The sequence below is a fragment of the Coregonus lavaretus genome, assembly GCF_964263955.1.
Source record: "Coregonus lavaretus genome assembly, chromosome: 38".
NCBI lineage: Eukaryota > Metazoa > Chordata > Actinopteri > Salmoniformes > Salmonidae > Coregonus > Coregonus lavaretus.
In genome coordinates this window covers 6,640,370-6,658,284 of record NC_140025.1, presented here as the reverse complement: position 1 = coordinate 6,658,284, position 17,915 = coordinate 6,640,370, and the positions used below count along the sequence as shown (strand labels likewise).

The 17,915-nt window shown below is 39.1% G+C and overlaps 1 protein-coding gene across 14 annotated transcripts; it reads left to right on the top strand.

Annotated features, from left to right (window-relative positions):
• Positions 1–859: 859 nt before the first annotated feature.
• Positions 860–17,812, top strand: LOC311112418 (CD99 antigen-like protein 2). Of its 14 annotated transcripts, none has more exons than XM_084155539.1 (13): positions 860–931; positions 1,063–1,128; positions 2,911–2,949; positions 3,433–3,477; positions 3,689–3,742; positions 5,255–5,293; positions 5,892–5,942; positions 6,137–6,226; positions 7,897–7,929; positions 8,072–8,104; positions 14,564–14,680; positions 14,873–14,926; positions 15,625–17,812. In XM_084155539.1, the coding sequence occupies exons 2-13, from the start codon at positions 1,068–1,070 to the stop codon at positions 15,651–15,653; spliced, it is 645 nt and encodes a 214-aa protein (XP_084011665.1). In that variant the 5' UTR covers positions 860–931; positions 1,063–1,067; the 3' UTR covers positions 15,654–17,812. The 14 variants fall into 14 exon arrangements, with proteins under 14 accessions (XP_084011665.1, XP_084011669.1, XP_084011672.1 ...); XM_084155540.1 differs by having other exon boundaries at positions 875–931; positions 1,066–1,128; XM_084155543.1 differs by lacking the exon at positions 2,911–2,949.
• The last annotated feature ends 103 nt before the right edge of the window (positions 17,813–17,915 follow it).

Here is a 17,915-nt window from a genome sequence, read left to right as displayed (position 1 = left end):
TGATGCTTTCAAGACAACTGGGAACTCGGAAAAAACAAGGTCGAATCATGATGAGGTCAGTGATCTTCAGGTAGTAGCTCTAGAAAGAGGCCCGAGTTCCAGATTTACAATTCCGAGTTGGATGACTGTTCAAAATGTATTTTCCCAGTCGGAGCTCGTTTTTCCCGAGTTCCCAGTTAACTTGACTTTAGTGAGTTCAAGACTCCACAGTTTCAAGTTAATAGTTGTTTTGGGCGGGGCACAAATCATGCTTCATTGACAGCATGGCCAATGTTGAATGTTTATCATTTTAAACTTGGAAAAGAGACCCTTAATCCCAGATGTGGGACCACGCAGCCACTCCACTGAATAGCAGGCTAGTGATTGCTTTGCAATGCTTACAGTTAGCCACCGATTCCTTCCAAACCACTCACTGTTGAATTTGTGATTTCCAATTTGTTGTGTAATGTTTATGTCCATTGGCCGATGAACACGGATACGTTTTATCTATACATTCTCTTCATTATTTATCTTCATATGACAAGGATTAAAAATGATTTACCAGTAGATTGTTGACTTGATTCATGATGATGACTGCTAGCTAAGATTTTGAAAGTATTTTTAAATTTTTTATTTCTCCTTTATTTAACCAGGTAAACCAGTTGAGAACAAGTTCTCATTTACAACTGCGACCAAGATAAAGCAAAGCAGTGCGATAAAAACAACAACACAGAGTTACATATGGGGTAAACAAAACATAAAGTCAAAAATACAACAGAAAATATATATACAGTGTGTGCGAATGTAGTAAATTATGGAGGCTGTGACGTCATGAGCGGCCAGGGTAACGCCTTTATTTTATGAAGTTACCACACCACGCCCACCCTGACTGCTCTTCATTCGTGTTGGAAATTTGACTGCCAATTTGTAACTGGAGAACACTCGAGTTCTGGTAGGCAAGAAGGACAGCACCGCACATTGACACACCCTAAAGTTACCGATTTATTTTGACAAAATAGCCATATCGATCCAGCATCGGATAATTCAGGAAAAAAAAAAAAAAAAAGTTTTTTTCCTATTCAGCAGACATGAAATCTTGCTTATGGATTGCCTTGCTTGTAACTCTGGCTATAGGGACGAAAACACAAGGTAAGGTTTTTTTCCACTCAAGATACATAACTAACCCATTATTAGGCCTATTATGAATAGCTATTATGATAATGATAATAATATGATGATAATAACGATCAGGACTATTGTTGTTTACTTGTTGTTTTTGTTGTTGTTATGTTGATGTTAACGTAGGCCTATTTAAAGTTATACGTCTAGCTTAGGCCTATCCTTTGGACAAGGTACACACAAGATTGGCCTAGAAGTAGTAGAAATACGTTTATAGATTTAGACAAGAAAATAGCCTGGGAAACTCCCATGTCTGCGCCCCCCTCCCCCATGTTATGTGCTATGTCTATTTGGGTTAGGGCACGTGGCTGTTGCATGCATTTGTTTCCCATCCCACTCATCCGTGCAGTTTTTAGTTGCACAGCTGAGAATGACATGCGGTTACCGTAACAGCAAGGCAGTATAACACTGTTACAAACGTGTAGGCTACTACAACGCTTGTGTACTTCTTGTACAGTTTTATAATCACAGCTCTCAGAAGAGTTCTGACTCATCTTAGTGTGGTAGTATATGACTCAAGGGTGGGTCTAGTCTGCCCTTTATAGTCAGGGTAGTGTCTTTGGCTCATAGGGAAGCACATGTGCATGCAATGCTAACTGGCACAACTGGGCACAACTTTGAAAAGCAAGTGTGAAAGGCACAGAGAGAGTGTTTTGTTTTCTAGCAGGATTTAATTGCTGAAAGGTAAGGGTGGTTTGCAGAACACAGTTCCCCGTACTGCATACTAACAACTCTTCTAGCTGAAGTTTTTCTTCTTTAAAGACACTTTCAAGCCAAGGCCCCCTCTGCCAACTTTATTTTCTTTGTAGGCTCTCTGTAGTGGTGTGTCAGTTGAAAAATAATACAGATAAAAAGTAGCTCCAATAAGCCTTTTAAAACCTCAAACTGCAATGCAGGAAATGTTAAACTTGTAGTGTATTTAAGGTTTAAAAAGGCTTCTGAAGTTTGTAATTTCCACTTTGAAATTTCAGACTTTATTTTCCTTCTAATCCACATAATAATTCACATTTCCTGTTGCTGCAGGATTATTTTCCTGCTGTAGAATTTTTATTTATTTCTCCTTTATTTAACCAGGTAAACCAGTTGAGAACTCATTTACAACTGCGACCTTGCCAAGATAAAGCAAAGCAGTGCGATAAAAACAACAACACAGAGTTACATATGGGGTAAACAAAACATAAAGTCAAAAATACAACAGAAAATATATATACAGTGTGTGCGAATGTAGTAAGTTATGGAGGCTGTGACGTCATGAGCGGCCAGGGTAACGCCTTTATTTTATGAAGTTACCACACCACGCCCACCCTGACTGCTCTTCATTCAACTATTCCAAAACAGCCAAAGCAACCTGCAAAGGATCCCAGTCCAGGTAGGGAAACCAGTCACATAATATAACACCGTGGAAGTCAGCAAGAAGCAAGAAGCCACTAGCAAGGGAACATAGACAACTCATAAGTCCCAACTCATATGACTCAACATGAACCACATCAATAACCACTTTAAAGAAACAGAATATGAGCACAGAATGTGACTGTAGGGTGGCCCAGCCCCCGAAGGGACTCTTACCAACTGAATATTAGGATTTCCTTTGTGTAGTCTTAGGAATTCAGCCTTCTCTGTGTTATCTTTCCATCCCCATGTTGTCACACTTCTTAAAATACCCCTCTACATGACCAGATTCTTCTGTGTTGACAAAGTGTTATAATAATGTACTAAGCATAAATACATGTCATTACATTACTTCATCTCCAGGCGGTGGATTTGATCTATTAGATGCTCTTGGTCCAGAAGGTAAAATGACACATTAATAGATGTTGATGGGTCCCTCTTTGTCTAAGCTGGTGTTGGGTTTTCCTCTTTAACATTCTATGTATCAGACTTACATTTGGTTACTCTTCTAAATCAACAGGTAGCTGTGTTAAGTCTCTCATCAGCTTGTTGGTGCTGGGATAATAAGATTGGATCATTCCTTGTCTCTGATTTATTTTTCACTGATTTGCTTTAAGAGTTTATCCAGTTTGCGATTTGGGTGATACATTTATAACTGCATCAAATTGTATAGTTATACTGTTGTTGTATTCAGTTATATTCAACCAGTCACAACTTTCAGCAAATCGCAACCTGGATCACCTTATTCTATTCTGCTATATTTAGAATAATTTTTCCTTTCCTGGCTTTAAAGTAGTAGACTGAAAGGTGAAAAGCCTGGGAATTATAGTTTAAAGTTTAGGCTTTTTTAATCCATCTTCCTTGATTCACCCTTTCTCCCCTTAGAGCCTGAGAAACCAGCTGGGATCCCTCCTAAAGAAGGTGGAACTGGTAAGGCATCTATGGCTGACAAATGTTAAATAAATGTATAGCTCACATGCATTTCAACTAAGCTTTTCTTTCTGTTCTCTCAGATGATTTAGATCTTCTGGATACATCAATGTGTTTATTTAATGTGTTCTTAACTAAATATGTTGTCCAATTATTTGCCCAATGTGGAATACAATGCTCTTATAGTTGATATACTTGATGTCCTTTCCAGATCCCAAACCTGCCCCTCCTCCCGCACCTGTAGATCCCAAAAAACCAGCTGGAGGTAAGTAAATTAACTCAACCAGCTGAAGTAACACTCATCACTTGTAATTACAGCATCCATACTATTTGGAATCAGGAATCTAGCTATCAGATTATTGAACACAGTAAGACGTTCTGATCAGGGCATAAAGTTAACACCCGCCAAATGCGGGTAGATTTAGGTATTGGGGGGAAGAATGTCTATTTCACCAGCCACGGTGTTCAATTTGCAGGTCTCTACAGTGCGAGCATTACATTTGTGAATAGAAATAGTCAAAAGTCAAGTATGAGCACATTGTTGTGATTTATTGCCAGAAAATGCTGCAGTAGCTGTTTTCAAAATATTTCTGCTGTTTTGTTTCATAGCTGCTAATCGCAGAAAGAAGTACGAATCCTATATCCCACCTCACGCAGTAACACTGCCTGGCAGGAGAGCTGTGCACTCAGAGCGAAGTGCTAATAGATTCATTTTTGGAGGCGCTGCGCACAGGCATAAAAGTTGGTCTAATTTACTCGAAAGGCTACAAAGTGAGATGTTGTCCTCGTGTTTCTTGGCTATTTACATTGTTTTGTTCACAAGCTCGGTTGTTTTTCAACTTTAGTTTGAGGCTGCTACTTCAACTGATAGCCCTAGTTAGATCCCAAATCTCACACACACAGACACACATGACACAACTGGAGTGGCCCCGTTACCAAGGTAACCTCCCTTAAAGGGGCAGCTGAACATTTTGTCTCATCTAATATTTTGGTTAAAATTGAATGAAATTGAGCAATATTTTATTTGATTTGATTTATTTAACCTTTATTTAACCAGGTAAGCCAGTTGAGAACAAGTTCTCATTTACAACTGCGACCTGGCCAAGATAAAGCAAAGCAGTGCGATAAAAACAACAACACAGAGTTACATATGGGGTAAAACATAACATAAAGTCAAAAATACAACAGAAAATATATATACACTGTGTGCAAATGTAGCAAGTTATGGAGGTAAGGAAATAAATAGGCCATAGTGCAAAATAATTACAATTAGTATTAACACTGGAATGATAGATGTGCAAGAGATGATGTGCAAATAGAGATACTGGGGTGCAAATGAGCAAAATAAATAACAATATGGGGATGAGGTAGTTGGGTGGGCTAATTTCAGATGGGTTGTGTACAGGTGCAGTGATCGGTAAGGTGCTCTGACAACTGATGCTTAAAGTTAGTGAGGGAGATAAGAGTCTCCACAAATATACCACATTACCTCTTACAAATACATTTCTTGTTTTAAAAACATTACAAAGCATGGTCATCCGTTTATTTTTTAAATTGTTTTATTGTAAAATGTTTTGGCTGGTAAAACATCTGAGTGGCTGGTAGATTTTTTCATCTACCTGCCACAGTGGCTGCAGACCAAACAGTTACTTTTAGGCCCTGGTTCTGATCATACCTAAAGCAAACCTAGTATTGACCTCAAGATGGGAGATGTCTGCGACTGTAAATTATACAATCATAGAATCCATATGTTTTCTGTTATATTTTCCCTTCATAGATGGGATGGGTTTTGACCTGTCTGATGCCTTGGGTCCAGGTAAAGTCAAAGTTATTGTTAGTTGCTCTGTCTTGGGAAGAACTATTTCTATTTGGTGCAGGTCTATATTGGGGATTCTCGCTTTGTCCCTCCCTCCCTGTTAACTTAACCCAATCAATCAATCAATCAAACAAACAAACAATGAATCAATCATTCAATCAAGCAATCAACCAGGCTTGTGATGAATGGTACCCACTGCTATCTATTATTTAGCTTTTCCTCAGCAGCCTTTACATACCAAGCCATCACCTTTTGTCTTGAGATGTCTTGAGACATGGTGATGGCTAGGTATGTAAAGGAGTTTCCCTCTGCTTTCCCTCCAGTGACTCTCACACTCTCACCTCTCTTAATAAGAAGCTGGGCCTCTTGAGCTTTCAAAACCTGCTAAACGACACTGTCACTTTCACTTAAGAGCTTAAGTGATTGTAGGTGCTGATGTTTTCACATCCAATGTCGGACGAAATGGTATGAGGGACTAGTGGCATGCTTCACAGTGTGAAAACATATTAAAATGTTAATATAACGTGTTATAATGTAATATAAATAATGGTCCTCTTCCCACTCCTCTTCCTTGTTCTCTAATGTCTATCATCCATAGATCCCGTACCGGATAAACCAGCTGTTGTTCCACCTAAAGACGGAGGCACCGGTACTAAGCGTTTGGATGTATCCCTTTATTTCCTCTGTTTCGCGATCATATACTATGTGTGTGCTACTGTGTATTGTTATTATGGACTCCCAGGACTCCCTGGAAAGCAGTGGTAATTGTTACTGACTAGACTATCCTGGATAAATATAATGATTTAATGACTCACCTGTTGCTATACTGTTTTCATCTGGAAGGTGGCGGATCCTTAGGAGACAATGACCTGTTTGATGTGAGCAATGACGGTGGCTACAAGCCTGATCCCGGCAAGGGAGGTGGAGGAGGAGGTAGGACATTTAGGGCTTTTATTATTGAGTTTCTGTTATGAACATAAGTTATTTCTGTTATGAACATAAGTTATTTCTGTAATGAACATAAGTTATTTCTGTTATGAACATAAGTTATTTCTGTTATGAACATAACTATAGAAGTAGTGTCCCAGGCAAGACAAAGGGTTCTGTTCTAACAAATTAGTTAATGGGTTTGACTTCCAACAGTAGGCCTGCAATCTTACTGTTGAGGGAGAGTAATTTCTAATCAGACTAGCATAAGTCAAGATACACACAATAGAGTATGTCGGGGAGGCTGGGGACCCGACATAAATGGTCCATTGTTGCCATATAAAAATTAATTGCAGTGCTAAATTCACTGTGGACTGAAACAGAACCGTTCTGTCTTAAAACTGTATACGCATTTCCTTTCTCTTTTTCCTCTTAGTCACTTAGAATGGAAGTAATTATTTGTTCTTTACAAAAGAGAGACAAAAAGCAGAAACAGGGAAGAGAAAACCCCTCATGGTTACCAATGTAATTAGTGCCATATGCCTGTTAGTCTGATGCTATCCTGCATGATACTGTGGAGAGTCCAGAGGAGCTGGAAACAAACTGAAATAACCTGTCATTAAACTCACTGTAAGGGGAAGGTTTCAGCCCTCACAGTTAACGACTAGAGCCCCTTTGGAAGAGAGCTTTAGAAAGCTAAAGACATGTTGAAAGGAATCTGGAAATATTTTACCAACTCTATGAAGTCTTTATACAGTAAATCTCTGAAGTCTTCATGAGCATTTACACGTACATGTAAATAGCACACACGGGCCTAACTAGCTACTTGTATGTACAGTATGTCTAGAACGTGAGCTAAGGCTACATGGGGCAAAATAATGTTTTTTTCCCTTAGGACTAACTGTCCAATTACACACAGGTAATTTGCTATAGGGGTAAATGCGTGGCATGTCTCCTAACACCCTCTCTGAATAGCATTTCTCACCTCTCTTAGCGTTGCCGATGCTTCTTCCACTTCCCTTGTTGTCATTGCACTTGGAGTTGTGTTCACAGCCACAAATCTCACATACTCCTCAAATGAAATCAAAATCAAATCAAATGTATTGGTCACATACACATGGTTAGCAGATGTTATTGCGAGTGTAGCGAAATGCTTGTGCTTCTAGTTCCGACAGTCAGTAATATCTAGCAAGTGATATCTAACAGTTCCACAACAAATATCTAACTCACACAAATCTAAGTAATGGAATGGAATAAGAATATATAAATATATGGATGAGGAATGTCATTGTCAGAGCGGCATAGGCTAAGATGCAATAGATAGTATAGAATACAGTATATACATATGAGATGGGTAATGCAAGATATGTAAATATTATTACGATAGTATAGAATACAGTATATACATATGAGACGAGTAATGCAAGATATGTAAACATTAGTATGTCCCGTGTAGCTCAGTTGGTAGAGCATGGCGCTTGCAATGCCAGGGTTGTGGGTTTGATTCCCACGGAGGACCAGTATGAAAATGTATGCACTCACTAACTATAAGTCGCTCTGGATAAGAGCGTCTGCTAAATAACTAAAATGTAAATGTAAATGTAAGTATATACTACAGATACTAAGAGAGAGTAGAAGTGTATCTCACTTCGATCTGTTTTGTTTTCAATCTATAGCACGTGCCGCTGACCCAGCCTCAGATCCCAATGGTACGCCATTTATAGCGTGAAGTTTGTCTAAAGTTCTTGCGTGCTGCTCGTAAAATGATTCAAAACAGTAATGCTGCAAAATCAAAGTACCAAAGTTATGGATTTATTGCTTATTTTTTTTACTTTCTTTTTCCCTCTTCAGGAGGAGGTGGTGCTCCAGCAGATCAACCTCAAGGTAAAACAATCAATCCATTTATTTCTATAATAAATCATGTTAATTATCAAGCGTCTCAGAGGAGGAATATATGGGGTGCCGTTTGTCAAGTTGAATGGCTATTTCTCAGCCTAATTCGCGCCAGATTTAGGTGGAATCTTTAGAGTTTGTATTCGCCCACTTTAGCCACACCAACTCCTTTCTATGAACTCTTACCACTCATCTTTACCATGATGTCAAAGGCCTGCAGTATGAATCATTTCAGTCACAGGGAATTCTTCCCATACATCTCGAGGGACTACATCCGGGCTTTTATAGTCATATCCATTTCTTGTCTCAGAGGAAGTTGGCTGATTGTTTCCCTGGTTTTATTGTGTGCTCCTCAAGGTCGGAGTATGTTGTTCTATACTTCCTGTTTCAATCCGAACACAGCACAGATACTGACAATGATTAATAAAACAAATGAAAAGGGCAGCGCTGATCGGAGGAGGTCTATCAAACTAAATGTGTTGAAACATGCTATTCCCTGATCAAATAGTGCAAGTGGAGGCTTGAGGATGGCAATTTATTCCTAAGTAGCAAGAAATATAATTCCTCTTCTGGGTAAATAAGTACAGTAAGCTTTATGGGAACATTGGGAACTATTGGTTTGGGATATAAAGGGGAATTAACTCTGATTGGCTTGATTGAGTGCAGACTATTGGCCATAGCCTAAAACCCAGGAACGGTTCTGTGTCGTTGCAGATCTAGACCTACTGTGGGGCCAATTCCTGAAGATGCTAGATGCTAACATGCCAGAGGGCGTCCATGTTTGGATATCCAACATAAAGCAAGCAGTGGTGCCTCTGTTAGAGAAGGCCATGGAGCTTTTGGATGTGGGCCAATGAATGAGCCCCCAGTGACTTTCGGGAATCAGGAAGTCATCTATCCACCTATGTTCTGATTGGTGCTCAGATCTGAGGGAGTGTTCTGATTAGTTGTTTACATGGTGTTAGTTTGAGGTGCTTTAAAACACCTCTTAGGGCTGATCTTACAAAGAAATGGTTGGTACAGTCTTAGTAAAAAATGGTTCCAAAAGGGTTATTCGGCTGTCCCTATAGGATAACCCTTTTGGGTTCCATGTAGAACTCTCTGTGGAAAGGGTTCTACATGGAGCCCAAAAGGGTTCTACCTTGAACCAAATGGGGTTCTCCTATAGGACAGCCGAATAACTCTTTTAGGTTCTAGAGAGCACCTTTTCTTCTGAATGTAGGCTCCAGTTTTCACTGGGTTAGAGTTAGAGTTAGTACAAAGTTCAGAGGTTTTATCCCTTAAGGAGTGGGTGTGTTCTCATCCCCTCTTTGACACACCCACTCTTTTCTTTATTTTCTGAAGTCACAGTTTCTGAATCATTCCTGTGTGTTGAGCTTATGGGATTCTGTTTTGTAAAATGTTACAGCTATAAGCCTAAAGATAGTGGTAACTGCATTGTTGGTTAAGGGCTTGTAAGTAAGCATTTCACGGTAAGGTCTATATAGGAGTGGGCGATATACCGGTTTGATAGTAAAAACCGGTATTGTGCCGCGCCATGATATGGATTTAGCAATATCATGGATACCGCGATTTATTCAGAATTCATAAATTCGAATTTTGCATCAATATTTTTTTGTTCCAAATTTCAACTGAGTGATAGTACTAAGTAGCTACATCTTTTTTTTTTTTTTTTTATCCAACCTTTCTTGGTTCTTACGAATAAAAGAATGTATGTTAATATGTTGACCTATTTTTATGAGCGCACGTCGCATGCACTTGTTGCACGCATGTAGTGCTAGCAACAAAGAAGTGTGCAGGCAGCTGCAGTTAGGAGGCAGGTTAACTATTGGGGGAAAACTTTACAATCCAGGATGAGCGAAAACACAGAAATTGATGTTGCTCAAGAGCAGGAGGATAAATTGGTTAAGAAGAAAGGGGGCACCTCTGTTGTTTGGAACTGGTTTGGCTTTAAAATCTCCGACCCCGACCAAAACACTACCCTATGCAAGTTGTGTCGTCGTGTTGTCTTAGCAAAAGGTGGAAACACGACCAACCTGTTCAATCACTTAAAAAACATACATGTCCGTGAGTATGAACAATGCACCAGAATGCGTGAGACAGTAAGCCCAGGAGCTCGCCCGAAGACAAGCCAGACTCGCACTCAACAATCAATTATATCATCATTTGCTGCCGGTACTTGCTATGAGAAGACGAGCAAAAAATGGATAGACATCACAGCTGCGATTACAAATCACATAGCGAAGGACATGGTACCGATTCAAACTGTGGAGAAAGAGGGGTTCAGAAAGTTGATTCAAACTCTGGACCCAAGATATGAGATCCCGAGCCGCAAATATTTTAGCCAAAAATGCCTGCCACAGCTTTACACAGAATGCTGGGACAGAGTTTACAGTGAGATAAATAACATTCCATTCTTCTCCACTACTGCCGATCTATGGTCAAGTCGTACCACAGAACCTTATATAAGCCTCACAATCCATTACATAGACGGTGACTGGAAACTGAAAAGTAAGTGCCTACAGACGTCTTATTTCCCAGACGACCACACCGGGGAAATAATTGCAGGTGGGCTGAGGGACATACTGTCGTCCTGGGGATTAAAAGAGTCGCGTCAAGTTTGTATGACGACCGACAGCGGATCGAACATGATCAAGGCATTGCAGCTGAACAAGTGGGCAAACCTTGGATGTTTCGGACACAGGCTGCACAATGCTATTGGTAAGTTTCAGGACTGTAGCCTAGGCCTACCCTGTATGATGCTTATTATTAAGAAAAAATACAGCTCACATCAGCCATGTACCGTAGGCTAAATCTAAGCACATCAGATTTGTAAAATGTGTAACAGTTGAATGTAAATGCCGTAAATCCTCAAACAAAGATTAAAAGTTATATTGTATTGTGATTTCTATATAAAAATGCATTATTATTAATTATTATTGTATTGTGATTCGATTATTTTTCACCCTATTATTTTGATTTCTTATTCCCAATTTCCAGAGAGGAGTGTCCAAAACGCTCCCGGGCCACAGGGGTGTGCGATTTCCCGGGCCACAGGGGTTTGCAAAAAGGTGGTTAGCACGTTCTCATACAGCTGGAAAAAGCAGAAGGCCCTGATGACAGCACAGAATGAACTAAGCCTGCCCCTGCACAAGCTCATCACAGAATCTCCGACAAGGTGGGGATCTCGTCTGAAAATGATGGAAAGAGTCCTGGAGCAGGAAAAGGCCATTACACAGGTCCTGGCAGGGGACAAAAAGACACGGCACCTTGTACCTACCTGGCAAGACATCCAGGTCTTGGAATCAGTCACAGCAGCACTGAAGCCACTCCAGGACTTTACAGATGCCCTGTCAGGAGAAGCGTATGTGAGCGTGTCCTATTTGAAGCCTGTCATCAATCTGTTAAATGCAGAGGTTCTAAATCTGAGCAAGGACGATACAGAACTGACCAAAGAGATCAAGATCAAGGTTCTTGATTACTTGAATAACAAGTACACTGACCCTGCAACAGATGAGCTGCTCTCCATGGCTACCTTTCTAGATCCAAGGTTCAAGACCAGGTACATGTCCGCTGAGAAACTGGAGGACATTAAGGTATTTATTCATTTGTTCTTGTTTTATTGCTTCAAATGTAAAGCACTTTGGGCTGCATTTTATGTATGAAAGGTGCTATACAAATAAAGTTTAATTATTTTCATTTTTTAAGGTGAGAGCTGCCTCAGAGACCGAAGCCCTCCTGGTGGAGAACACAGCCCTGGGAAAATCGTCTCTTGCAGAGGATCACACTGACAGGGAGAAAGAAGCTTCCACTGCTCATCAATCAGGCAAGAAGCCCAAGAAGAGCCTTGGGAGCTTCTTTAAGCAGACCAGCAGTGCACCTGCCTCATGTTCAGAGAGGCAGATCATTGAGCAAGAGCTGAATAGCTACATTCTGGCAACGGCAGCAGACAGCGAGTCTGATCCTTTGGAGTGGTGGCGATTTCACGGATCTAATTTTCCACGTGTGAGTTGTCTGGCAAAGAAATACTTATGCATCCCTGCCACAAGTGCCCCCTCTGAGAGGGCATTCAGCACTGGGGGCAATGTGGTGACATGTCACAGGGCAGCACTAAAGCCAGAAACAGTCAACATGCTGGTATTCCTGGCACGGAACTTGTGAAGAAAGTTCTAGTGAAGATTTGTTGATATTGTTGATAATTGATGGTTGAGGCTTGAAAGGTTTAGTTTCAAACGGTTAGTTTTTTACATATCTACGGACCGTAGCCAAAACAAACACACGTATTTGAATTTGTAATTACCTTATTTTCTTTATCTCCTGTTATTTTTTATTTAATTTTACTTAATATCTAATTTATATATATATATATATATATAGGCCTACCTACCTCATGTTTACGGAATGCATGTTTGCACAATACAAATAAAAACTTTTCAGGTCCATACGGTCCAATGCCTCACTCTTTCTGGTTATATAAGGTTCAAATACATATTTTTCCTTAACTAATATAATTTAACCAAGAAGGGATATTAAAATGTGATTCATATTTTTTTACGTCATATATCGTGATATCATATCGATATCGTCTGGACAGTGGAAAATATCGTGATATGAATTTTAGCTCATATCGCCCACCCCTAGGTCTACACCTGTTGTATTCGGCGCATGTGACAAATAACATTTGATTTGATTTGATATTATCAAAGTTATTTTATTGTCCCCCCCTTTTTTGGGCTGCATATTTGGCCACTTTCCATTGGCAACCACATTTTCCACTGTTAGTATGGTTCTTGAGGCATTCTTATGCATTGCATGTAGTTGTTTCATATGTGTGTTCCTTCTTGTGTGATAGTCTTTCCAGATGACATGGCAATTAATGCAAAGATAATGAAGATATAAAAGGCTAGAGAAGCCCTCGATGTTTACAATTTTTGACAATTATGGGTCATAGTCCAGATGTAAAACAGATGTCTGACACTCATGGAAGGTCTTTGTTTGACATTTTTCCCTGTGTCCCATCCTATCATAACATGCCCATCATTACTGTTACTCTAAGCCTGTTACTTACTAAGGCTTTTTGCAGCCCAGTCCTAACAGCCCCTCACAGAGGCCTAGTCAGCACATATTCCTATCATAGCCAAAATTCACAACACTGGGTTGAAAGATCCAACACGTTTTGTACTAATGTGTTCTAGAACAACCTGACATGCGGTTCTCTCATATTCCATTAGTTACTAAGTGAATTACTTATTCTGAAACAATGAAGGATATATTTGCTAAGCCAGTAGGTTATACACATAAAAAATTTAAATCTTGCGTATTTACAAATTATTTATGTATCGTGGTGAATGTTGCTGTAAGGTTGGAGGTTGTCTTTTTCATTGGGGTATGTTTCTTTGGCCACTTGCATTCAAATGCAATATCTTGTTTCCATTACAACATGTCTTACCATGTTAGAAGTGTGCGGCTACCTCTTTTTCTTACGATGTGTGTGTTACAACAGAGAGGTTAGTTATCAACACATTGCTATTGTCGTCTCTTTGTCTGTTGTATTCCTTGAGATGTTAATAAAACCTGTGGAACGGTGTTCTGATTGATGGTGTTTTGCAGGGGATCAATAACACATAGCATGGTTTTTATTTCTAAGAATGTAGCTTGCATGTGTGACTGTGAGTGAAGGTTATTGGTCTGAACTGTATGATTGGAGCCACAGGCGGTAGGTTGCATTCTCCAGCAGTAAGTCACTTTTGGTTGGGGTGTCATCCAGCTTTTACCCTGGGCACCGCCCTGTTTCAATGCATGATACACTATGATAAAACCCTCCTTTTACTCACTATTACTCACACTGGTTCTCTATGGGAAAATCCAGTTTTTACTTGTTGGTAAGGTATATCCATCAAAATTCAAGTCTTTGTTCCCTGTAATCCCATTGTATATTGCTTTCTTTGTTACTTTCTGTGTGTTTGGATTTGGGTGTGTTATGTCCTTCACTGTATCACTGGGTTGTGGCTTTCTCTGAGATTTCATGGTTTCATGTCTTTTGTCGCATTTTGGATAGTTTTCAGTGGCCGTGAGGCATATATAAGATGTTTTTAAAGAGAAACTCTGGAATGTTTGTGTTTCGGCCCCATAGTGTTCTGTTGTTGCACTATTTTCCACCCGGGCGTACTTTGCCAGCACATTACAACCAGATGCCGTCATAAAAAGGCTCTAGACCACCACCTTGTGGAATTATGTTATAGTTCCAAAATGTTTTCCATTGGTGTGAAACTAGGCTACAGCCCTATGTGTTTTTGAAAAAAAGGCAAGTTATGCAACATGAATAGCCTCACTCACACACACTTTCTTTAATAGACTTTTCTAAGTATCAATCAGAGAGAAAACATCTAGGGTAACCTTAACAACTAAACAACAACAACAACAATGGATCTTTTTGTTGTGTACATGTAGAAGCTGGATCTGGTCAGATCGCTGGCATAGTGAGTGGAATAGGAGTGGCCCTTCTTGGTGCTGCCTCCAGCTACTTTGCCTACCAGAAGAAGAAACTGTGTTTCAAGATTCAGGGAGGTGAGTGAATGGGACTGGGATACATACAGTACAGTATGTGTAGTAGTGGATACAAGGTTGCCCTGGCTGTAGACGCCTATATGGCAGCCATGTCTCAGGGCAAGATACAAGGGTCTAGAGGTCCCGCTATAAAGTTGTCTGTGGCACATAACATGTTCTTCGATGTAAATGCTTATGTATTTCTCCATTCAGGTGTAGACCCAGAAAGTGGAAAGAACGCACATGGAGCTCAGTCTGATCCCCAAGGTAAGTACTAGTTATTACACGATCTCATTAGTCCTACTCTCTCTCTCTCTCTCTCTCTCTCTACTACTCCAATATACTACCTATACTATCTACTACCTTCATATATACTGCCTATATTATCTACAGCCTTCATATATACTGCCTATATTATCTATTACCTTCCTATATACTGCCTATATTATCTACTACCTTAATATATACTGCCTATATTATCTACTACCTTCCTATATACTGCCTATATTATCTACTACCTTCATATATACTGCCTATATTATCTACTACCTTCATATATACTGCCTATATTATCTACTACCTTCATATATACTGCCTATATTATCTACTACCTTCATATATACTGCCTATATTATCTACTACCTTCATATATACTGCCTATATTATCTACTACCTTCATATATACTGCCTATATTATCTACTACCTTCATATATACTGCCTACCTACTATATCCATCTAGTATTCCTGTTCTGTTTTCCTACCTTTTCTCTGGGTGGGTCTTGCTTCTCCTCTGTTTCTTTACTTCTCTCTGGCCTCCTTTTCTTTCCTGCAGATTAGGGCAAGGGAACCCTTGGAAAAAGGTCTGCTGAGAAGGGTTTGAAGTTATTTTAAATTACAATGTATTTTTTGTGTATTTTTTGTGAACATAACATAACCATTATTTCTGTGCTTCCTCTGATTCCAGTGATGAGCAACTTGCTCAGGTCATCTTAACTTCGATCAGATCATCATAGAGGAACTGCACCTTGAGCAAAGAAACACATTCTTCCATCAGCAGGTATCAACTGTCTGCTGGGGGACTTCAGTGGGCAAAAAAATACAATAAAATATATATATATTTTTCATTTGTCTTTCATTTGGAATTTAACTTTTGGAGAATGTTAGTTATATGTTTTCTTGTTTTTTTGCCTTATCTAGCTGTGTAAAGACACTTAGATAGATTTACAACTTGAATACATGTTTTTTGCAGTGAAAATGTATTGATACTTTTCATTGTATATTGTTCAGTACCAAACAATTGTCTTTCAATATGCTGATGTGATTTTTCATCACATTCATTATTTTTCATTTCATACTTTAGTAGGCCTAGCTAGTATACATAACTGCATTTTACATTTGACTGTTTACATTGCACATAGCTTTTGTTGTATTTGTTTTACTTTAACTGTCTCCATGTATATTCGATTCAATTCTGATTGGCAGTAGGATCCCTCGTTTCATAAAATGTCAGCGCTTGTTTTAAAATATAACCCAGGCGAATCTGTAGTTACACTAATCAAAACAAACCATGCACACAAATGATAATTTTATAACATGGCACATTCATGTAATTATTAACTGGATTCAAATTTAATAGAAGGATTTACAACTTTAAGGTATAATGAAAAAAGTGTCTTAGAAAAGGGATCATTTTGGTGGATATAAAAAGAATGTGTAGGGTACTATTTGAGATGAGGATTGGATTCAAGCGGAACTTTTAGCTGCATCACATGTTTTGTCATCTAGTAAGTTAATTGTTTGGGGTGCAAGCCACTCGTTAGTGTGTATGTGAGGAAAGATACCGTAAATGCACATGGTAAATAGCCAGAAATGTAAAAAAAAATGCATTGTGCATGTTTATTTGCAAAAAAACATTTATACCGAGAAGTGGTTATTGTATGTTTTAAGTTATACTTGTTTAAGATTTGTATGTATGATTGCTTGATTTCTGATGTAATACAGATATGAATAGAAATTGATACCTGGGGTTGATACCAAACTACACTGAACAAAAATATAAACGCAACATGTAAAGTGTTGGTTCCATGTTTCATGAGCTGAAATAAAATATCCCAGAAATTTCCAAACGCACAAAAATCTTATTTCTCTTAAATTTTGTGCACATCCCTGTTAGTGAGCATTTCTCATTTTCCAAGATAATCCATCCACCTGACAGGTGTGGCATATCAAGAAGCTCATTAAACACCATGATCATTACACAGGTGCACCTTGTGCTGGGGACAATAAAAGGCAGTTTTGTCACACAACACAATGCCACAGATGTCGAAAGCTTTGAAGGAGCGTGCAATTGGCATGCTGACTGCAGGAATGTCCAACATAGCTGTTGCCAGAGAATTGAACGTTCATTTCTCTACAATAATTCGCCTCCAACGTCGTTTAAGAGAATTTGGCAGTAAGGCCAACCGGCCTCACAACCGCAGACCACGTGTATGGTGTCGTGTGGGCGAGCGGTTTTCTGATGTCAACTTTGTGAACAGAGTGCCCCATGGTGGCCGTGGGTTTATGGTATGGGCAGGCAGGCATAAGCTACGGACAACGAACACAATTGCATTTTATCGATGGCAATTTGAATGCCCATTGTGAGGCCCATTTTTTGTAAGGTATCTTTGACCAACAGATGCATATATGTATTCACAGTCATGTGAAATTCATAGATTAGGGCCTAATTTATTTATTTCAATTGACTGATTTCCTTATATGTAACTGTAACTCAGTCAAATCTTTGAAATTGTTGCACGTTGTATTTATATTTTTGTTCAGTATAGTAAACCAGCATATTCTACCATGTCACTTGTGCTGTAAATACTAATGAAGAATGTGTATAAAAGCGCTTCTGCTTTTTTGCTGTGTGATGTATGGCATTTTTGTTCTCCTTTAACTTTCAGTACATGTAATTAAAACATTTAAGGAACCGTAACTGAAAAAGTAGGACTGTTTATTCTTTACCAATACAGGAAATCATTTGTTGGCTTAATTGATCGTAGTTAGTTGTTTTGTGTGCTTTGAAGGAGTTTGATTCCTTCTCTGAAAGACGATGGAGGGCTGTCGATAATGTACCTTATTGTTATCAATAAAGTTAACTTTTTACAATTGATTGGTCTTTTTATTTCATGCATGTTTTCCATCAAGTTTCAACATCAGTGTTGTTGTGCATAGTACCATTAATTTGTATATCATGAAGATTGGCTGACGGTT